The following is a 17,949-nucleotide window of genomic DNA, read 5'->3' on the forward strand; positions in this document are numbered from 1 at the left end:
AAGGCATTTAAGATAACAGGCCAGTAGGAGTTACTTATATTATTTCTTAAGGCCTTTTTTTTTTTTTTTTTTAATCAGAGAAGTGAGTTTACAGAACAATCAGGCATAAAGTAGAGGTTTTCCATGTACCACTTTATATTAGCATCGTGCATTGTTGTGGTGTATTTGTTACAATTGATGAAGGCACATTTATATAATTGTGCTATTAACCTTAGTCCATAGTTTAATTTAGGGTTCACTATTTGTGTTGTGAAAGTCCGTGGATTTTTTTTTTTTAATCTTTAGTTTAGTGCCATATATGCAACCTACATTTCCCCTTTTAACCACATTGAAATATATAATGCAGTGCTTTTAATTATGTTCACAATGTTGTGCTACCATCACCGCCATCCATTACCAAAACTTTTCCATCATGCCAAATAGAAATTTTAAGTTTGCTTCTATTTTAAATTCAATGACTGTGATAAAAGTAACATTGTAGAAAATTTAAAGAAGGGATGTGAGAAAATAATCTTGACTGTAGTCTTTAAAAACATGGGAATATTTATTTTGCATACATTTTTTAATGACTTCTTTTGTCCTTGGTGGTGGGGTATGTTTTTTTTTTTTTTTTTTTAAAGATTTATTTATTTATTTAATTTCCCCCCCTCCCCTGGTTGTCTGTTCTTGGTGTCTATTTGCTGTGTCTTGTTTCTTTGTCCGCTTCTGTTGTCATCAGCGGCACGGGAAGTGTGGGCGGCGCCATTCCTGGGCAGGCTGCTCTTTCTTTTCACGCTGGGCGGCTTTCCTCACGGGCGCACTCCTTGCGCGTGGGGCTCCCCCACGCGGGGGACACCCTTGCGTGGCATGGCACTCCTTGCGGGCATAAGCACTGCGCATGGCCAGCTCCACACGGGTCAAGGAGGCCCGGGGTTTGAACCGCGGACCTCCCATATGGTAGACGGATGCCCTAACCACTGGGCCAAAGTCCGTTTCGGTGGTGGGGTATTTTTCAGCTGTCAATTTGAGGTTAAAAGATGATCCTTTTGTTGATTTTTAAAGAATAATTTTATTATCTTGTATAAATGATTTATTCTTACTGTAAAAATGTTAAGCAGTTTCAAAAATACGAAAAGAAGGTAAAAATCAGCTCTGCATACACAGAAGCAGACAAAACTATAATTTAAATCACCGGGTCCCGGTCGATATAGTTTTTCACTATTATATGTCTATTTATAGTTCTGTGATTATTTTCAGAAACTTTCTAGAAACTGAATTCCTGGGTTAAAGAGTATGCATGTTTTTAAAGCTTTTGGTACATACTGCTAGATTGCCTTCCAGAAAATATTAAAATATTAGAGCCTAGATATTAAGCAAAATGTTTCAGTAAGTGGAGAAAAATAACATGCCCTGTACTGGAAAATGATTCTAAAGTTCATTTTGAAGGGTAAATGATCCAAAATGATACAAATGTGAGGCCTCAATGTTCCAAACAGATGCATCAGTGTAATTACTGGCTGAGACTTTAGGTGGCATATGAGACTTGATAATGCTAAGTAGTCAGCAGGTTGGACTATAGGTCCTGGTCCAAGGATGTGTGAACAGTAAGTATTGCAATCATGTTTCTGACTTACTCTAGCATTCTTTTTGCCATAATTATTGTTTTGATAGTGATATTCTTGGTTGGTGAATGAGAAGCACATTCCAGAGGTTCTAGGGTCCCCATGTGGGGTCTAGGCTTTTAGTTAGTTTGACATGGCTAACTTTAAAATGAAAATGAGTATACCCATACCCAAATACAAAATTGATTCCTCCTAAGTGAAAAAGTGGGATGTCTCTGTAAAGATCTTATTCTGACCTAATTAAAAGGGAAGATATTGTCATACTGCCTATTTTCAATTGGTTTTACATTTATCAGAGATTTATTTTTTTGTTTCTACTTTGGGAATATTTCTTTTTTTTTTTCCAAGGAGATAATCTACACATTTTTGAAGGTAGATTACATTTGTATGAAAAGCTTATTTTTTACTTTGATTATGAAAGTTTGGATTCAGTACCTTTTAAACAGAAGGCTGGAAATATGATTTTCCCCATTAGATTTGAAGTGAATATTAATAACGAACATGTTACTTGGATGGTGATTTGGTCATATTTACATGGAGCACGAATATTTTGCCTTTCAGGATAAACAGTTTACCAACTATCTCAGCTTTGAAATTTAATGGTGCTTTGACCATGGCGGTTGGAACATCCACAGGGCAGGTAAATATGTTTGAGTTGGAAACTTCATGCTTAAGTTACTATTTCAGAGTGCATATGCTATGGGAAATATCTGCACGTCTTCTCACTGTGGGACTTGAAATTAAGGCATTATTGTTTTGGACAAGTAGAGGGGGTGCTCCAGTATGCTGAGTTCTAATACCTTGAGAAATTTTTACTTTGGCCCTCGTGGTTGATCTGAGAGACTCTAGAACTGGAGCTACAGTAGGATAGGACTCACATGTTCTCTTGGCAGTGTTTGGAACATTTGAAGAGTTTGTGGGCCATTGGAATTCTGCCAAACTCCTACTCTTGGAGATTCATGGTGTGTTTTAATATACATTGAAAGCTCTGAGAATTCCTACAGACAAGAAGAAATGTGTTTAAAAAGTATTTCCAGAATTTGCTTATCTGAGGAATCTTTTTCACATTGTGCCATTAACTACATCCCATGTAATGAGTGGTCAGCAGAACACACTTCAGAAAATGCTGAACTGAGGGGTAGAAATTAATTAGCTGCAAAGAATTTATCTGGGTCATTCTTCTTCCTTTTTTTTTTTTACGTTTAATTAGATTTTTATTAATTTAGGGTTTTTTTTCCTTTTTGTAATTTTGGATGAAAGGTTTGGTTTCAGATATTTCTACCAATCTCTGAAAACATCTTAGGCATTTGTCTGTATTCCCTAATCTGTAATATAGACTCAGTAGAGTCCAAGAAGGTAACCGCTATCACAAAATTTACCACTTTCCCTTTGCCTTGGCCATTTTCTCTCCTTGCTTTCTTATTGGAGAACTGGCAAAAATAGGCAGATTTGTCTGTGGGTGATTTTTTTTTTTTTAATATTGTGTGGGATGGATTAATTTCTATAGCCCACAAGATTTTGACCAAAGGCACAGATTCTTCTCATCTCATTGTAGCATGAAAAACATTTCAACATTTAAAATGTATAAAAGTGAAGGTATAAAAACTATTTCTGTTTTGGGAGTGGATGAAGGTCAAGTGGTTAAGCACCTGCTTCCCATGTACGAAGTCAAGGATTCAGCCCCCCAGCCCTGGTACCTCGAAAAAAGCAACCAAAAAAATCCAATAAAACACAACTATTTCTCTTTATTTTATAGAAAAGAAGCTGTGTTTATTTTGAATAAGTGAAAAACTTTGTATAGTTATGTCTTAAAAGCATTTAATTTCTTACTGGCTTTCAAATCTAACCCAGAAGGAATTGGACTACTTGTCAAGAGTCATACGAGTCAGGCCACAGTTAGACATACCAGTTTGCAAAGATAGGAAACAAGTGACCAAGTTTGTTCTGTGACTTTTCAGAAAGTGTTATGTATTTGAGTATGATTAAATAAGTTGTGTATTAAAATTGAGCAGACACTTATGAACATTCACTGTGTGTTTTACCTTGTGCTGTTTTCATATACATTTTTTTAGTAGAGAAGTTACAAATTTACAGAAAAATCTTACATAAAATATAGATTTCCCATCACATATATTATTTAATTTAATGATTTTAATAGCAGATCTATCATCCATCTCTCCATCCATGCATCTCTCCTGTCCTTCTGCCTTCCTTTTTTAACAGAATGAAACAAACCCAGTATTGACAGTAAGTGAAAAACTTAGAATTCTCCACCCATCTCCTATTTAAGAGTTATTTAAATGAAGTCTGATTCAGTTGTTTGTTTCTGTGAGTAATACCTGTCCTGGCTTCTGCTAAGTGCCCCTTCCGTCGATATATGTCAAGTCAGCGCCCGCATGTTTGCAAATTTGCTGTATCCCCAGAATGGGTCTAAGACCCTTCCTCCTGTAGATTTACTGCCTCCATTGTTATGAGTCAAGCAGGGACCTGCCATCTAGCTTCTCCAGAGCCCCTTGCCTCCATCGACAGAAGTCAAAAGAGATCCCCTCTTCCAAGCCCTGCCACCACCATCTTTCTTGAAGCTACCAGGACTCTCTGCATTATGCCTCCCCTTCCTGAAGACAGTAGTCCCTGTGGAGTGTCTGGTGTATAATAGGCCCTCAGTATACATTTATTGAGCCAAAGAAGGAACAAATCCTAAGGGGCTTTCCTTTGATTCCTTTTTTATTATAGCTTAGTAATTCTTAAACTTGCTTTGGTGGGAAAGAGTAACTTAGGTTTACATTCATAAAACCATATATACTAAAGAGCATTTTCTAGAGTAGTTCTGCTGACTGACTTTAATACTAACCTCAGCACCCTGAGCAAGGGCATTCATTGTGTTCATAAAAAGGCAATGAAACGAATAACAGTCCTTATACTAAATTTTAAATAAAATGTTTAGTTTGTTTAAGCACAAATAACTTTTTTTTTTCCTTTAGATTTTATTATATGATCTTCGATCTGATAAGCCGCTGCTAGTTAAGGATCACCAGTATGGCCTGCCCATTAAGTCTGTTCATTTCCAGGAGTCATTAGATTTAATTTTGTCTGCAGACTCTCGAATTATCAAAATGTGGAATAAGAATTCAGTATGTATTTTTGTTGAAATTACTTTTTTGCATGTTTTCCTTATGCTTTTCTTTCCATTGCCTTATTTTTGTTATGTGGATTCTTGAAAAAGATTCTGAGTATCCATTTGGGAACTTAATAGGAAGTGAGTTACTTCAGGGTAGATAATGTCCATTTTCAGATAAAGTAGTCATGATTGAAGTTTTTCTGATTTGCTGGAACTAGCATGCATATTTGTAGATGCCCAGTTAGAGAGTAAATCATTGTTTAAAACAGCTTATCATGAGACATACCCCTTCATCTTGAGACTCTCTCACAACCTTAGGAAAGTTTTTATGAGCCTCTGATTATCTTCCCATATCTGTTTCTTATGCCTTTCATCCCTTTTCCCCATTTTAAACAAATGAATTTTAAAGAAATGACACCCTTACAGTAGCTCCTTACAATATTTTTCTTAAAAACAATATTATCTTGAGAATTTTTATATTCTCTTCCCTCAAATCCATCATTTAAAAAGTAGCAGTTAACCTATTGCTGGTTCTAATCCACTTTCTGCTTTTCATTTTACATTTTAAAACAAATATTTTGTGAGAATAGTAAAAGTTTTATAAAATAAGTGCAAAAAATACTTTTAGAATAGCAGTTGATTTTAAGAATTGTTTGCAATTAATTAGAGCCACATCTGCTCCCCTCTACTTATATGTTAAAAATTAATTTTTGTTTTAAAATAATTTCAAACTTACAGAATGGTTGCAAAAATAATACAAAACCAACACTGAGAACTCTTGTATACCCTCTATTTAGATATGTATAGATTTACCAACTTTTAACCTTTTGCCACATTTGTTACATCCTTTTTTATCTATCTATCTGTCTGTCTATCTATCTTCTAACCATCTGAGAGAAGGTTGCATACATCATGCTTCTTGAACACTTATTTTCTATTCATCTTTTAGATGAAGTTGGTGGAAGATCGACTAGCTTCAGTATTAGTTGCCAGAGGGCAAGTGTCACTCTTTGGGAGTTGCCTGAGCTCAGGGCAGAGATGGTACAGGGAGCCCTCTGTTAAAATTACAACTGTCAGAATCACTGGCTTCTTGTACCTTTACTTTCTGTTTTATTTTATTTCAATTTACCTCCTGAGTATTGACTTTACTTAAGTTACTTTCTTTTTCCTTTTGGATCTGTTGCAGAGATTGAAAGTTATCTTCAAGGTATGTTCTGCCTCTCTCAAGCTCCAATACCTTCATAGCTCCTTGTGACTCTGTTATTGTTAGGGACTCCCAGGTTTTCTAAATTCTTGGAGGAGTTATCCTGATGATTGGCTGGGAATATACTATGCTGTTTGCATTTTGTTCCTCTGAGTTCTAAAGTTTTCAAAGGCTTTTGTAAGAAGACTCAAATTGTTTTTCTCTGTTGTCTTAGATCAGAATTTTCTTTGTTCTTTTTCTGGCAATCCAAACTAACTTGCTTTAAGACTACTTATTTTTTTTTTTTTTTAAGATTTATTTTTATTTATTTAATTCCCCTCCCCTCTCCCGGTTGTCTGTTTTCTGTGTCTTTTTTGCTGCGTCTTGTTTCTTTGTCCGCTTCTGTCGTCGTCAGCGGCACGGGAATTGTGGGCGGCGCCATTCCTCGGCAGGCTGCTCCCTCCTTCACGCTGGGCGGCTCTCCTTATGGGTGCACTCCTTGCGCGTGGGGCTCCCCTACGCGGGGGACACCCCTGTGTAAATGCATGGGTTTTTGTTTATAAAAATTCACAAAATACTATAGTACTTATCCTTGACCCTGTTGTAGCCTACTTCCTTCCCTAATGGTAATGATTATCATCAGTTTGGATGTATCCTTCCAGACACTTACCTATAATTGCTAGTTTTCTGTAATGTGGAGTTCCATATTATTTAACCTGTGGCACTTTTTTATTCCATGTGATTATAGTTTCCTTTCTCCCTTTTCTTCCTTTTTCCTTCCAGTTTCATAGAAAACTTGGGAGAAAAATAAGTTAACTGTGTGAATGTCATCTTTTTTTTTTTGTCTTGAATTAGAATGTAACTGCTATTTTTAATTGTGCATGAAATAACCATCTTCACTGTGTTTTAATTACACTCCTCCCTTTGCCATAGCAGCTAGTCACATCCTAGTGTTGCTCTTCTAATGATGAGTTGCAAATGCAAGAGCTAGCAGAAATTTCCAGTATCAGTTCTTGAAATCATAGTGCTGTAATTGCTACAATAAATTTTATTTTGGCATTTTTTTGGTTTCTTATGACTAAATACTTCCCCTTGACCGACCCCAAATTATTTGGTTTTGCTTGCCTTGCTTTCTTTATCTTTCCTTTCATCTTTTTCCACACCCATTTTCTTCTGCCTTTTTTTCTTTTACTTTCCCTTTTAATTTTTAAAAAAATTTAGCACATTTCCCTCACATTTAAAATAAAAATGTCTTAGCCTTAACTATGTAATAATGTTACTACCTTATGAATTTGTAGGATTTTCATTTTATAAGTTCTTTTAGATCTGTTGTCTTGAGCCTCCTCAAAACGTTTGATTCAGGTGTGGCAGATAATGACCTTATTTTATCGTGTGGGCCATCTCTCCTCTTCTAATTTCTTTGAGTACAGGTTTAAATAGGGTATATTTTATAGATTATAAGAATTTTTCTTTTACAAAGTTGACACACAATTTTAGACTTTATGCTTTCCTACTCTGAAGACATTATCCTTAAAACTTTGTATTTATTTTTTTAGGCAAGTCTCTTCCCTGTGCCGCAGTTTACTCGTCTCTAAAATGAAACCGTTTGATCTGTTGATAAGAGGAATTCTCCAAGATCCTTTTAAACTTAAATTCTATGTTTTCAGTTATATGATTTTACTTTCTTTACATGGCAGTAGGTGGTTGACTTATGTCTCCATTTTATTTTCTCTGAGTGATAATGCCGAAGTTTTTCTTCCTCTAGTTATTTTAATAATTCATTTTTGCTTACTCTTTTAGGGAAAAATATTTACTTCCTTGGAGCCAGAACATGACATTAATGATGTGTGCCTCTATCCTGACTCAGGTATATGTTAATTACATAGCAAGTGATCATTTAATGAGACACATCTAGGCTATACTTTATTGGATTTTATGCTCATTTTATTTATTAGGACATAGTTTGGCTTGGGCAGGACAGTTCATGGATATTCTTTTTACTGGGGAAAACCAAGAGCGGAAATGGTTTGAATGACTCAGAAAATGTCACTCTTACTGACTCAGTCCTCAGCCAGCCTAGCTATTAGTAGAGACTGGTAACAAATATAGGTGGGTGGCAGATGAAATGCTATTTGAGTGTGCTCTTTAGTTCAACTATGTGATTAGTAATAGTGTGTGAAAATTGAGGTTGGGATTTTGAAGAATTGAGTGCCTAATAACACACGGATGATGAAGCCATGGGTTTTGTTATATTCTATGCTGTTTGGCAAATTACGTGAGAGATTTCAAGATTTAACAATTATTTCAAGGTGCATCTGTGAAGAATTTTGGGATTTAAGAGAAAAATGAAAACAGTACCTGCTCTCAAGAATGTACTCTAGGAACAGACATACACAGATAATTTTAATAGAAGGGTACCAGGGAAGACACACAAAGTTCCATAATGTTGGTATAAACAACACTTGGCAACATGTAAGAGAGAGTGATTTCAACCAGTGCAATTGGAGAAGATTGTAGAGAATGTTTTCATTTGCACTAAATTTTGAGTGACAACGCGATTTGGTTAGATAGAGTTGGGGGATGAGGTGATCCACATGAGGGAACAGTGTAAGGAAGAGAACAAGAATAGGACACTTAGGGCTTTGTGTGGGAAGGGTGAGGAGTCTCGTGGCTGGAGAGAGACTGGCTATGGGGGAGCTGAAATGGGAATTAAGTGTGAGGGGAGATAGATCATTGAGTGACATGCTGAATAGTTTGCGTTTTATTGTAATCAGAGAGGACCTGTTAGGACTTTGTTTTAAGGAGGTAATTCTGGGGAAGCGGACTTGGCCCAATGGATAGGGTGTCCACCTACCACATGGGAGGTCTGCGGTTCAAACCCTGGGCCTTCTTGCCGTGTGTGGAGCTGGCCCATGTGCAGTGCTGATGCGCGCAAGGAGTGCCTTGCCACACAGGTATTCCCCACATAGGGGAGCCCCACTCACAAGGAATGCGCCCCAGAAGGAGAGCCGCCCAGCGCAAAAAAGGAAGTGCAGCCTGCCCAAGAATGGCACCGCACACATGGAGAGCTGACACAACCAGATGATGCAACAAAAAGAAACACAGATTCCTGATGCCCTTGATAAGGATAGAAGTGGTCACAGAAGAACACACAGCAAATGGACACAGAAAGCAGACAACTGGGGTGGGGAGGGGAAAATAATAAATAAAAAATAAATCTTTTAAAAAAAAAAGGTAATTCTGCCCATAATATAAAGATTGTTTTTTTTTTTTAAATTAGAGAAGTGTAGGTTCACAGAAGAGTCATGCATAATATACATAAAATACAGAGTTTCTATAAGGGTACATTAGTTTTTTAATTAAAATGTCTGAATTGAATGATAGTATTAGATGAGATAGGGAGCACAAGAGAGAACAAATTGGAGAGAAAGGTTATGTTTTCTTCTTTTGCAAATTTTGAGTGTTAGGAGATATGGCAGTATCTGGCAGAAGATCTTGAACCTGGCTGCCCATCAGAATCACCTGGGGAGCTTTAAAAAAAAAATTCAAGTTCTCTGGCTTCATCCCAGATGTACTGACTCAGACTGTGCAGGGATAGGGCTCAGAAATTTTTATTTTTAATAGGCTTCCCAAGTAGTCCTAATGCAGCAAACCCTACACTGACCCACAGACTTGAGTTTGGGAGCCATGTCCAGTACATAGGAGAAACTGTTGACTTCAGGACAAGCAGGTCTACTGATGTAAATTGTTGAGACATTTAAATAGAGGTTATTCTAGAATAAGTGGGAGTGAATGAGATACTGATGGAGAAAGTATGGCATGAGACAAGGAGTGAGCAGGACCTAGAGTCCTTATAAAGGGAGAAAGAGGAGAATGAGGAGCTAGCTGAGGAAACTTAACAGGAATGGACAGAATGACAGTTAAAAGTTTCTGTAACGTAATAGAAGCTAAGAGAGGAGAGATTCAGTGGACATTGCTCAACTAGTATCAAATATTATAGAAGCTGGAAAAATATAGAAATTGGAGCAGGAAGGAGAGAACTAAGATTTATTGAATGCTGCTATGTTGCCATCCAAATGACAGGTGCTTAATATAAAATTTAGCAATTTTATAACCTTGTGTAGTGAATGGCATGCAATTTTTTCTTTTCTCTTTTTCCTTTCTTTTTTCTTTTGTGTCTTCTTTTAAATGTTTTTGTCATTCTTTGATTTATTTTTCTAAATAGTAATGGAAAATTAAAGAAAAAGCAACAATCTAGTCTTTAAAAATTTATTATCATAGTATCTCTCATAAAACTGAGTTTTGAATTGGAGGGGAAAGTGCCAGAGAAATTGGGTAATTTGCCCAAGGTCACCCTGTTGGTGTGTGGCAGAGCCCACAGCCTTGGTAGAATCCAGCCTTTCCTGATTCTGGAGCCCATGCACTTTCTATTTACATTCTACTCTCCTGAAAAAGAGGAAGTATCTTGGGTCTTGTTATTAGCATTTCAATGGTGATAGTTGAAAGGATTTTGTAATAATAGTAGGGTAGAGTCAAATTATAGTGAGTTCAGGGATAAATTGCAGATGAAGATGCTGGGGTTCTAGTTAGAGGTTATTGAAATGCTCTAAAATGGGTCTGGGCTAAGTGAAAAGGTGAGTAAAACCAGGTGGAGTTGAAGGTGTAATGAGTGAAGAACAGGCTTAGCTGGAATGGTGGAGTGAATTTGAAGGAAGGTAGATAGTGGTGAGAGAAAGAAACTCTAAAGTTATAATGTCTGATTTGGGAGCCATTAGCCACTTTGGTCATTGAGAGCTTGAAAATGTGAGTAGTCTGAATTGAGGTGTGCTGTAAATGTAAAATATGCTGCAGATTTCAAAGACATTGTATGAAAAAAGTAAAGTCATTCAGTAATTTTTTTTTAAAGATTTATTTATTTATTTATTTCTCTCCCCTCCCCTCCCACCCCGGTTGTCTGTCTCTGTGTCTATTTTGCTATGTCTTCTTTGTCCGCTTCTGTTGTTGTCAGCGGCACGGGAATCTGTGTTTCTTTTTGTTGCGTCATCTTGTTGTGTCAGCTCTCCGTGTGTGCGGCACCACTCCTGGGCAGGCTGTACTTTCTTTCGCGCTGGGCAGCTCTCCTTATGGGGTGCACTCCTTGCGCGTGGGGCTCCCCTACGCGGGGACACCCCTGCTTGGCACGGCACTCCTTGCGTGCATCAGCACTGCGCATGGGCCAGCTCCACACGGGTCAAGGAGGCCCGGGGCTTGAACCACGGACCTCCCATGTGATAGACGGACGCCCTAACCACTGGGCCAAGTCCGCCGCCCAGTAATTTTTTTTATCAGTTGAGACGAAAATATTTTGGATATCCTGGGTTAAATAAAATATATTAATTTAACCTGTTTCTTTTTACTTTTTTAACATGGCTACTGGAAAATTTTAGAGCAAATATGTAGCTTACATGGCATTTCTATTGGACTGTATAGGTCTGGATTTTGAGATCCTTAATAGTTTAGGATGTTGGTAAGGTACAAGATATAAATAGAGCTTGCCTTTGGCTCACATGGAATGGGGATTATTGAGGCTGAGGAGCTGCATCAGTTTTTTCATGGCAACTGAGAGCACAAAGGTCCAATGGGACACCTGCTTAAGCAAGTGCCCGTCTGTTGGCTACCCTTCGCTGGCACGCCTACCAGGCTTCAGTGCTGTGTACCCATTCTCCATTCCCTGAAGCAGGCCTAGTTGTTGGAATCTTTCTATGGTCAGCTTTACATTCTCGACCTTACCTTACTTTAAGGTCAATTACTATACATCCCTCATCCTCTGCGTTAATGGACATAAAAATCTATTAACCCACAAAGTGTAAGACTACTTAATAAGGATACCTCTTCCTCAGAATACCTACACTCATCTCAAGCTATAAAGAAATCCATTTTAAAAATTCCATCACTGATGAAGTTTGCTGGCACTACAAGGATGAGGAGAGTGAGTCTGATATGTTAGAAGGGATGGATTGTCAACTACTATGAAGTATGAGGCTTAAAATGGTTTAGAGAATGCTGATAATTCAATCCACATTTCTCTGGAATACTAATGTATTTTCACCCCGGGTCTTAGTTTTCCATGATAAAAATTATGCATGCTCCTTAATGAAAATTAGCAGTGTCTTTCTGGGAAAAATATCTATGACATTTATTTAATGAAGGTCATTTTAATTGTAAAAGAATTTATGTTGTTAAAATTATAATAGTTAATGTATAATTAATAAGGGAATTTTATGAAGAAGGTATGACAATCTGGAAGGAAAACGTAGTTTACTAGGGATTGGCAAACTATGACCAAATTCAGTCTGCCCCCTGTTTTTGTAATAGACTATGAGCTAAGAATGAGTTCTACATTTTTTTATACCACCATAACCCTCCCCCCACCCCCCACGGAGATGGCTCCCTCATCTGCTCATTGCTTTTGCTCATTGTTTGCATTTGTTGTCTGTTTTTTCTTTAGGAGGCACTGGAAACCAAACCCAGGACCTACATATGGGAGGTGGGCATTCAGCTGCTTGAGCCACATCTGCTCCCTGCCCATTTGTTTTTGCTTGTTGTCTGCTCATCTTGCTTGTTTTTCCTCATTGCTTGTTTTTTGCTCGATGTCTGCTTGTTGTGTGTTTGTCTTCTTAAGAGGCACCAGGAACTGAGCCCAGGACCTCCCGTGTGGCAGGTGAGCACTCAGTTGCTTGAGCCACATCTGCTACCCGGTTTTACATTTTTAAATGGTTGGAAAAAATCAAAAGAATAATAGTATTTTGTGGCACGAAAGTGATATGAGGGAGTGGATGTGGCTTAAGCAGTTCAATGCCTGCTTCCCACATGGGAGGGCCCAGGTTCAGTTCCCAGTGCTTCTTAAAAACAAAGAAACAAACAACAAGCAAACAAATGAATAAAAAACCACAACAACTCAGGGAAGCTAATGTGGCTCAGTAGTTGAGTTCTGGCTTCCCACATATGAGATTCCAGGTTCAATCCCAGCCCTGTTACCTTAAAAAAAAAAATGATATGGAATTCAAATTTTGTCTTTTGGCTTAAAGAAAGTTTTATGCAAACTCAGCCACACTCTATCATTTATGTATTGTCTCTGGTTGCTGTTGCGCTACTAGGGTGAATTTGAGTAGTTATAATAGATACTGTATGGTTCACAAAGCCTAAACTATTTTTCTGGCCTTTTAGAGGAAAAGTTTGCCAAGCTCTGATCTGTGTTACTAATTTTCTAGAAAAGAAAGTTCACTTTATCCCAAGTATTTTATCATCTAAATGTTCACATATACATAAAGTTGAAAGAATAAGAGGATAAATATCTTTTTATTCTCCACTTAGAATTTGTTGATATTTTGCTGTGTTTGCTGTATTTGTGTATGTATACATAGTGCCATGTGTGTGGAATCACTCAAAATAAGCTATAGACACGGTGGTATTTCATCTCTATTTGGTTTAGCATTTATCTCACAAGAATAAAGACATTGTTCTTTATTCACACTGAATAAAAATAACATTAATTCCCTAATTTTATTTTACATCCAGTCTGTTTTCAGATTTCCCTAGTTGTCCCTAAAATGCCTTTTTTATCTTCTCTTTTTGGAAGCAAGATTTAATCAAGATTATGCATTACATTTAGTTGTTAAATATTTTTAGGGGAGAATAATCCCCTTGTCTTTTATTTTCTTTTTTTCTTCATGGCATTGATTTTTTTAAGATCTGCTAGTAGTTTCTTAGAATGTCCTTCATTCTGGATTTGTGTCATTGTTATTTACATGTTTTTAATTTGTTCCTCCAGCTTCTGTATTTTTTCTAAAATGGAAATTAATTCTAAAGACTTGGTTAAATTTAGGTTAAATATTTAGTACAAGAATAATCCATAGGGTTGCTTGGTTCCTCAGGTTAGACCTCAGCACATCAAGTTTTTCCAATATCCGTGGTGCTAAGTTTGCTCACTTTGTAAAGGTTGGACAACCAGATCTGTTCATTATAAAGTATAGTTTTCTGAAAAGCAAAAACTTTAAGTGATATTTTAGAAAGAGGAATGACAGAAATTGTCCAGTAAAACTTATTAAACATATAAAAACTAGCTAAATAAATTATTTCTCAAGATAGTAAGCCCAGTAAGACAAGTACCACAAATGTTTCTTTGTGGTTTGGATCTGAATGTGGTTGATTCATCTGCTTCACTATCATCTTGCCTTTGTTATACCACACCTTTTCCTTTAACACTACTCTTTATATTTTGTGCTTAATCATTATAAGCTTAATCATATTTTAGAAAAGCTAAAACATTCTTATCTACTCACTCATTTTGGAGTAATAAGAGCCTAATCATGATTATTGTTTTGTAATGTTTTTCAAATACAAGACTGCTCAGATTATTGGGAAATGAGTCCACCTTCCGGCTCATTTTATGGCCCTCCTCTTGTTGTTCCTTCAGCCATTTATTCAGCACATACGCATTGAGCAAGTGCTCTCTGCAGGCTCTGGCACCTTCAGAGACGGCATGGTTTTGAGACTTTGGTTGGGGAGTTTGTGAAGCATACATGTATCTGAGCCCTACCCCAGATCTGTGAAATTAGGATCAGTGGTTTCAGAAAAATTGGTAGAGGAAAAAGAAGGTGGATTTAAGACCCATGCCTAATCATTATAAGAATACTTAACCTCAGTTTTCTCACCTACCTTGTATGGGTATTGGAGACTGCCTTTATTGTTAAATATGAAGTAGCCTTCTATTCTCTCTCTAAATACATAGAAAGAAAACTGGGTCATCTGTATATACCTGTGGTGTCCTGTATAGGAGAATCATATGCTCCATTCTTACTTGAGAGAAAAATGTCCTGGCCTTTTTTCCCTTTGTCATAGTTCTGTGTTTACGTATAGATTGTCTACTCTAAGCTGGTGCAGTACTTCTCAGATGTATCTGATGAAGGGCTAGATCTTGTGTGTGTGTGTGTATGTGTTTTAAATTTGCAATCAATTGGAGATTGATTTTTTTAAAAATACAGTAAAAATTAATTGCTAGAAAGAAGACGATGCATTTGGATGTCACTGCAATGTTAGACTTCTGTACAGGTTTCTAAATATTTTTCATTTCTGTGCTACGTCACAGACTGGTGACAGTTTACAACTGACTGTAGTACCATACTTCGAGTCGAACTGATTTAGAGCAGTGTGTCTGATTTCTTTAGTCTGAGCTCTGTCCTTTAGCCCTCTGAAACCCTGGCCGATGAGTATTTCCATGTGCTTGTTTCTGTTGGAGAGGGCACTGTTGTTTCATCCAGTTCTCTTTCATGTGTCTTGTTCTAATCATGTTTGAGATATGTTCTTTGACTCCAGGTGCTGATTGTTTTTTCCTTCTCTTTTAAAATTACATTTTTATTGTTGAAACAATAATAACAATGTTAAAGGCAATTTAAAAGGAAAAAACCACCCTTATTTCCACAGTTTCTTTACATTTTTCTATATTCTTGTTGTCTTTATATATGTTTTAAATTGTTATGGTCATGTTATACATATAATTTTCTTTTGCTTTCCAGTTTAACATTTTATTAAAAACATTTTTCACGTTCCTATATAATTGTTATTAGACTTTAGAGTCCCATGTTACATGGCCTTTGGCATCAGCCAGATCAATAGAATACCAGCAACTTCATTTACGAACTCTGTGGTGACTTTGAACAAATTAATTAATTTTCCAAGGCTATTTTCTTATCTGTAAATGTAAATAAATGCCTGGCCCAGTGCTTCAAGTCCCATAAATGTTTGCTCTCTTCTCTTACCTGTCATCCTCTTAATTTCGTAAGTCGGTGGTTTGCTTTTCTGTGGTTTGCTTTCTGTTTCTACTTGTTAGAAACTTATACTACTCCTTGGGCTTTGTGAGGTTGTTTGCTTTTCTCATTCACAATTGGTTTTGGTGGTGATCCTCTCTCATGTTAGTTTGATAGTAGATCAGCTGGTATCATTGGACCATATGTGTCCATGTTAGATTCTACTCTGTTGTAGAAAATAGTCCAGCTAAAGCCATTCTGAGTTCTTTCATGTAATCACTTTAGAGCCTTTTCTGTGGTTTATTTGATAGGTGTGGTTATGTTTCCTTGTGGCATGTATTCATTTGGTTGAGCCAGTGAAGACAGACTTAAATGTCTTTGTCAGGAACCTTCCTTTTGGTTGTAGTATGTCTCCTCTACCCCCAGACTTCTCCTTTAATTATGTCAGAAGGTTCTTGGAGAAGCATTGGCAGTACTGTTGCTAGTGAAAACTTAGGAAGCACAATCAATAGAGATTGCTTCCTTCCGTCATGGCCTCTGAACATTTTGTTTCTGTGGCCAGGAGTACTGAAATGAAAGATTTTATAGGTGCTACAAGCTATAAAAATCATTTGTATTTTTTGTTTTGCTTTAACTTAGAGATATAATCTTGGTTTTCTGGGCTTGACTAAGTGCTTCTAGATGCTTTCATGGTGTATGTTTGTTTTTGGAGAGGTGTTGGTGCCCAATTCAGGGCTAGCTCACACTTTTAACTTAGGTGCAAGATGCAGTTCTGCTGAGATATAATTGAATTTCTGCTTTCTGAATATTAGTTGTCTTGATTAATCTCAGCATTTCATTTCTATAACAGTTTAAAAAAATCACTTTTTGAATCTTCTTGTATTACAGAAGGAAGACTGGCAAAAAATTTTTTAAAATTCAAGATTATATTGTATTTAGCATTTTGGCGTGTTTAATTATGACTATTTAATCTGATAATTCAAATGTCTTCCCTCTGTTGATTCCTCTATTATATTTTATAAAAATTTTAAAAATTAACATAATTAAGTTACTCTGTAAAAGTGTTTAAAAACAGGAGCTCCTGAGTTTGAATTTTAGCTTTAAAATTCACTAGCTCTGTGACCATGGCACTGAGTCCCTTTGAGCCCTATTTTTCTGATCTGTAAAATAGTGATGATGATGTTTCTTATTTTAGATGATTATTTCATGTTTACTAAGATAATATATGTGAAAGTACTCAGTAAATCATAAAGGCCCACCCAAATGTTTACTGATTTCAGTTTAATTAAAAATGTATTAGTCAGGCCCAGGGGCTATAAGTCTTGGCAGTTGCTTACTGCCCGGTTGTAACTGCTTAAAGAGACTTTGGGAAGTAGGTTACAAATGTGGCAGAGGAAGAGAACATCATGAGATACCTAAATACTTTGGTACTCAGGCCCTGATTCCAAGGGCGCTTCACTTCCAGTCTGGACTTTTCTGCCATGTGCTCTGTGTATTGAATCCTTTTACCTCAAACATTTCAAAATGTAAAACAGGTAGAAAGGAGAACATTTTCCCCCCCCATGTGTTTACCTTTTTCATTGTCTTTGTTTTTAGGAATGCTTCTTACTGCCAATGAAACCCCCAAGATGGGCATCTATTATATTCCAGTAAGTAATACAAATAGAGTTAAGATTAAAAAAACAAAGAAACAAACAAACAAAAACAGGATAAGCAAAGATACCTTATTTTTAAACTGGATGTATTGAAGGACTTTGGTTCTCTGTGTGGCTATGTAATTTAACCACAGGGGGCTTACTTATAGGCCGAATTTGCTTCCCAGAGCCAGTGAATAATGCTGAAGACTGATATTTAAACATTTTTTTCTGGGAAACTATTAATATGTTAAAATAGACAATCAAAATTAGTCTTTATTCTTCAGATTTACATTTGTTTTGTTTTGTTTCCAGGTATTTCATATTCTTAAATGTTCAGAGATTAGTGACCAAGAGGAGATCTAATTCTAAAATAATACCATACTAGTCTTCTCATTGAAGTTATTTATTGTTTCTTTAAAAATGAGTTACAGAGAAAAGAAACTATCTTATAGTGGCATGATCAGTTATGATATGTACCTATTTTTTTCTTTTTAAAGAAGTCTTCTGTATACTAGAAGCTTCCCCTTTTAGTTTATATAGTAAATAAACACAGGAAAATGTGATCTCCTAAATAGACAAAAATACATAGTACAAAGTTAGCATTCAGTTACTTTATAGTTCAGAA

The 17,949-nt window shown here is 36.5% G+C and overlaps 1 protein-coding gene across 5 annotated transcripts in view; it reads left to right on the forward strand.

The window, feature by feature from the left end:
* NOL10 (nucleolar protein 10) overlaps positions 1–17,949 on the forward strand; it is a 120,600-nt gene that overhangs the window by 33,037 nt on the left and 69,614 nt on the right. The window contains exons 10-14 of one of the 5 annotated variants that reach the window (XM_058287881.1): positions 2,163–2,241; positions 4,583–4,732; positions 7,703–7,769; positions 12,390–12,428; positions 17,284–17,336. In XM_058287881.1, the coding sequence (XP_058143864.1) occupies positions 2,163–2,241; positions 4,583–4,732; positions 7,703–7,769; positions 12,390–12,428; positions 17,284–17,336 (388 nt within the window). The remainder of the gene's footprint in view (positions 1–2,162; positions 2,242–4,582; positions 4,733–7,702; positions 7,770–12,389; positions 12,429–17,283; positions 17,337–17,949) is intronic. The other 4 variants (XM_058287882.1, XM_058287884.2, XM_058287886.2 and 1 more) reach the window with 4 other exon arrangements.

This window comes from Dasypus novemcinctus, chromosome 25 (assembly GCF_030445035.2).
Source record: "Dasypus novemcinctus isolate mDasNov1 chromosome 25, mDasNov1.1.hap2, whole genome shotgun sequence".
In the NCBI taxonomy this organism is placed as follows: Eukaryota; Metazoa; Chordata; class Mammalia; order Cingulata; family Dasypodidae; genus Dasypus; species Dasypus novemcinctus.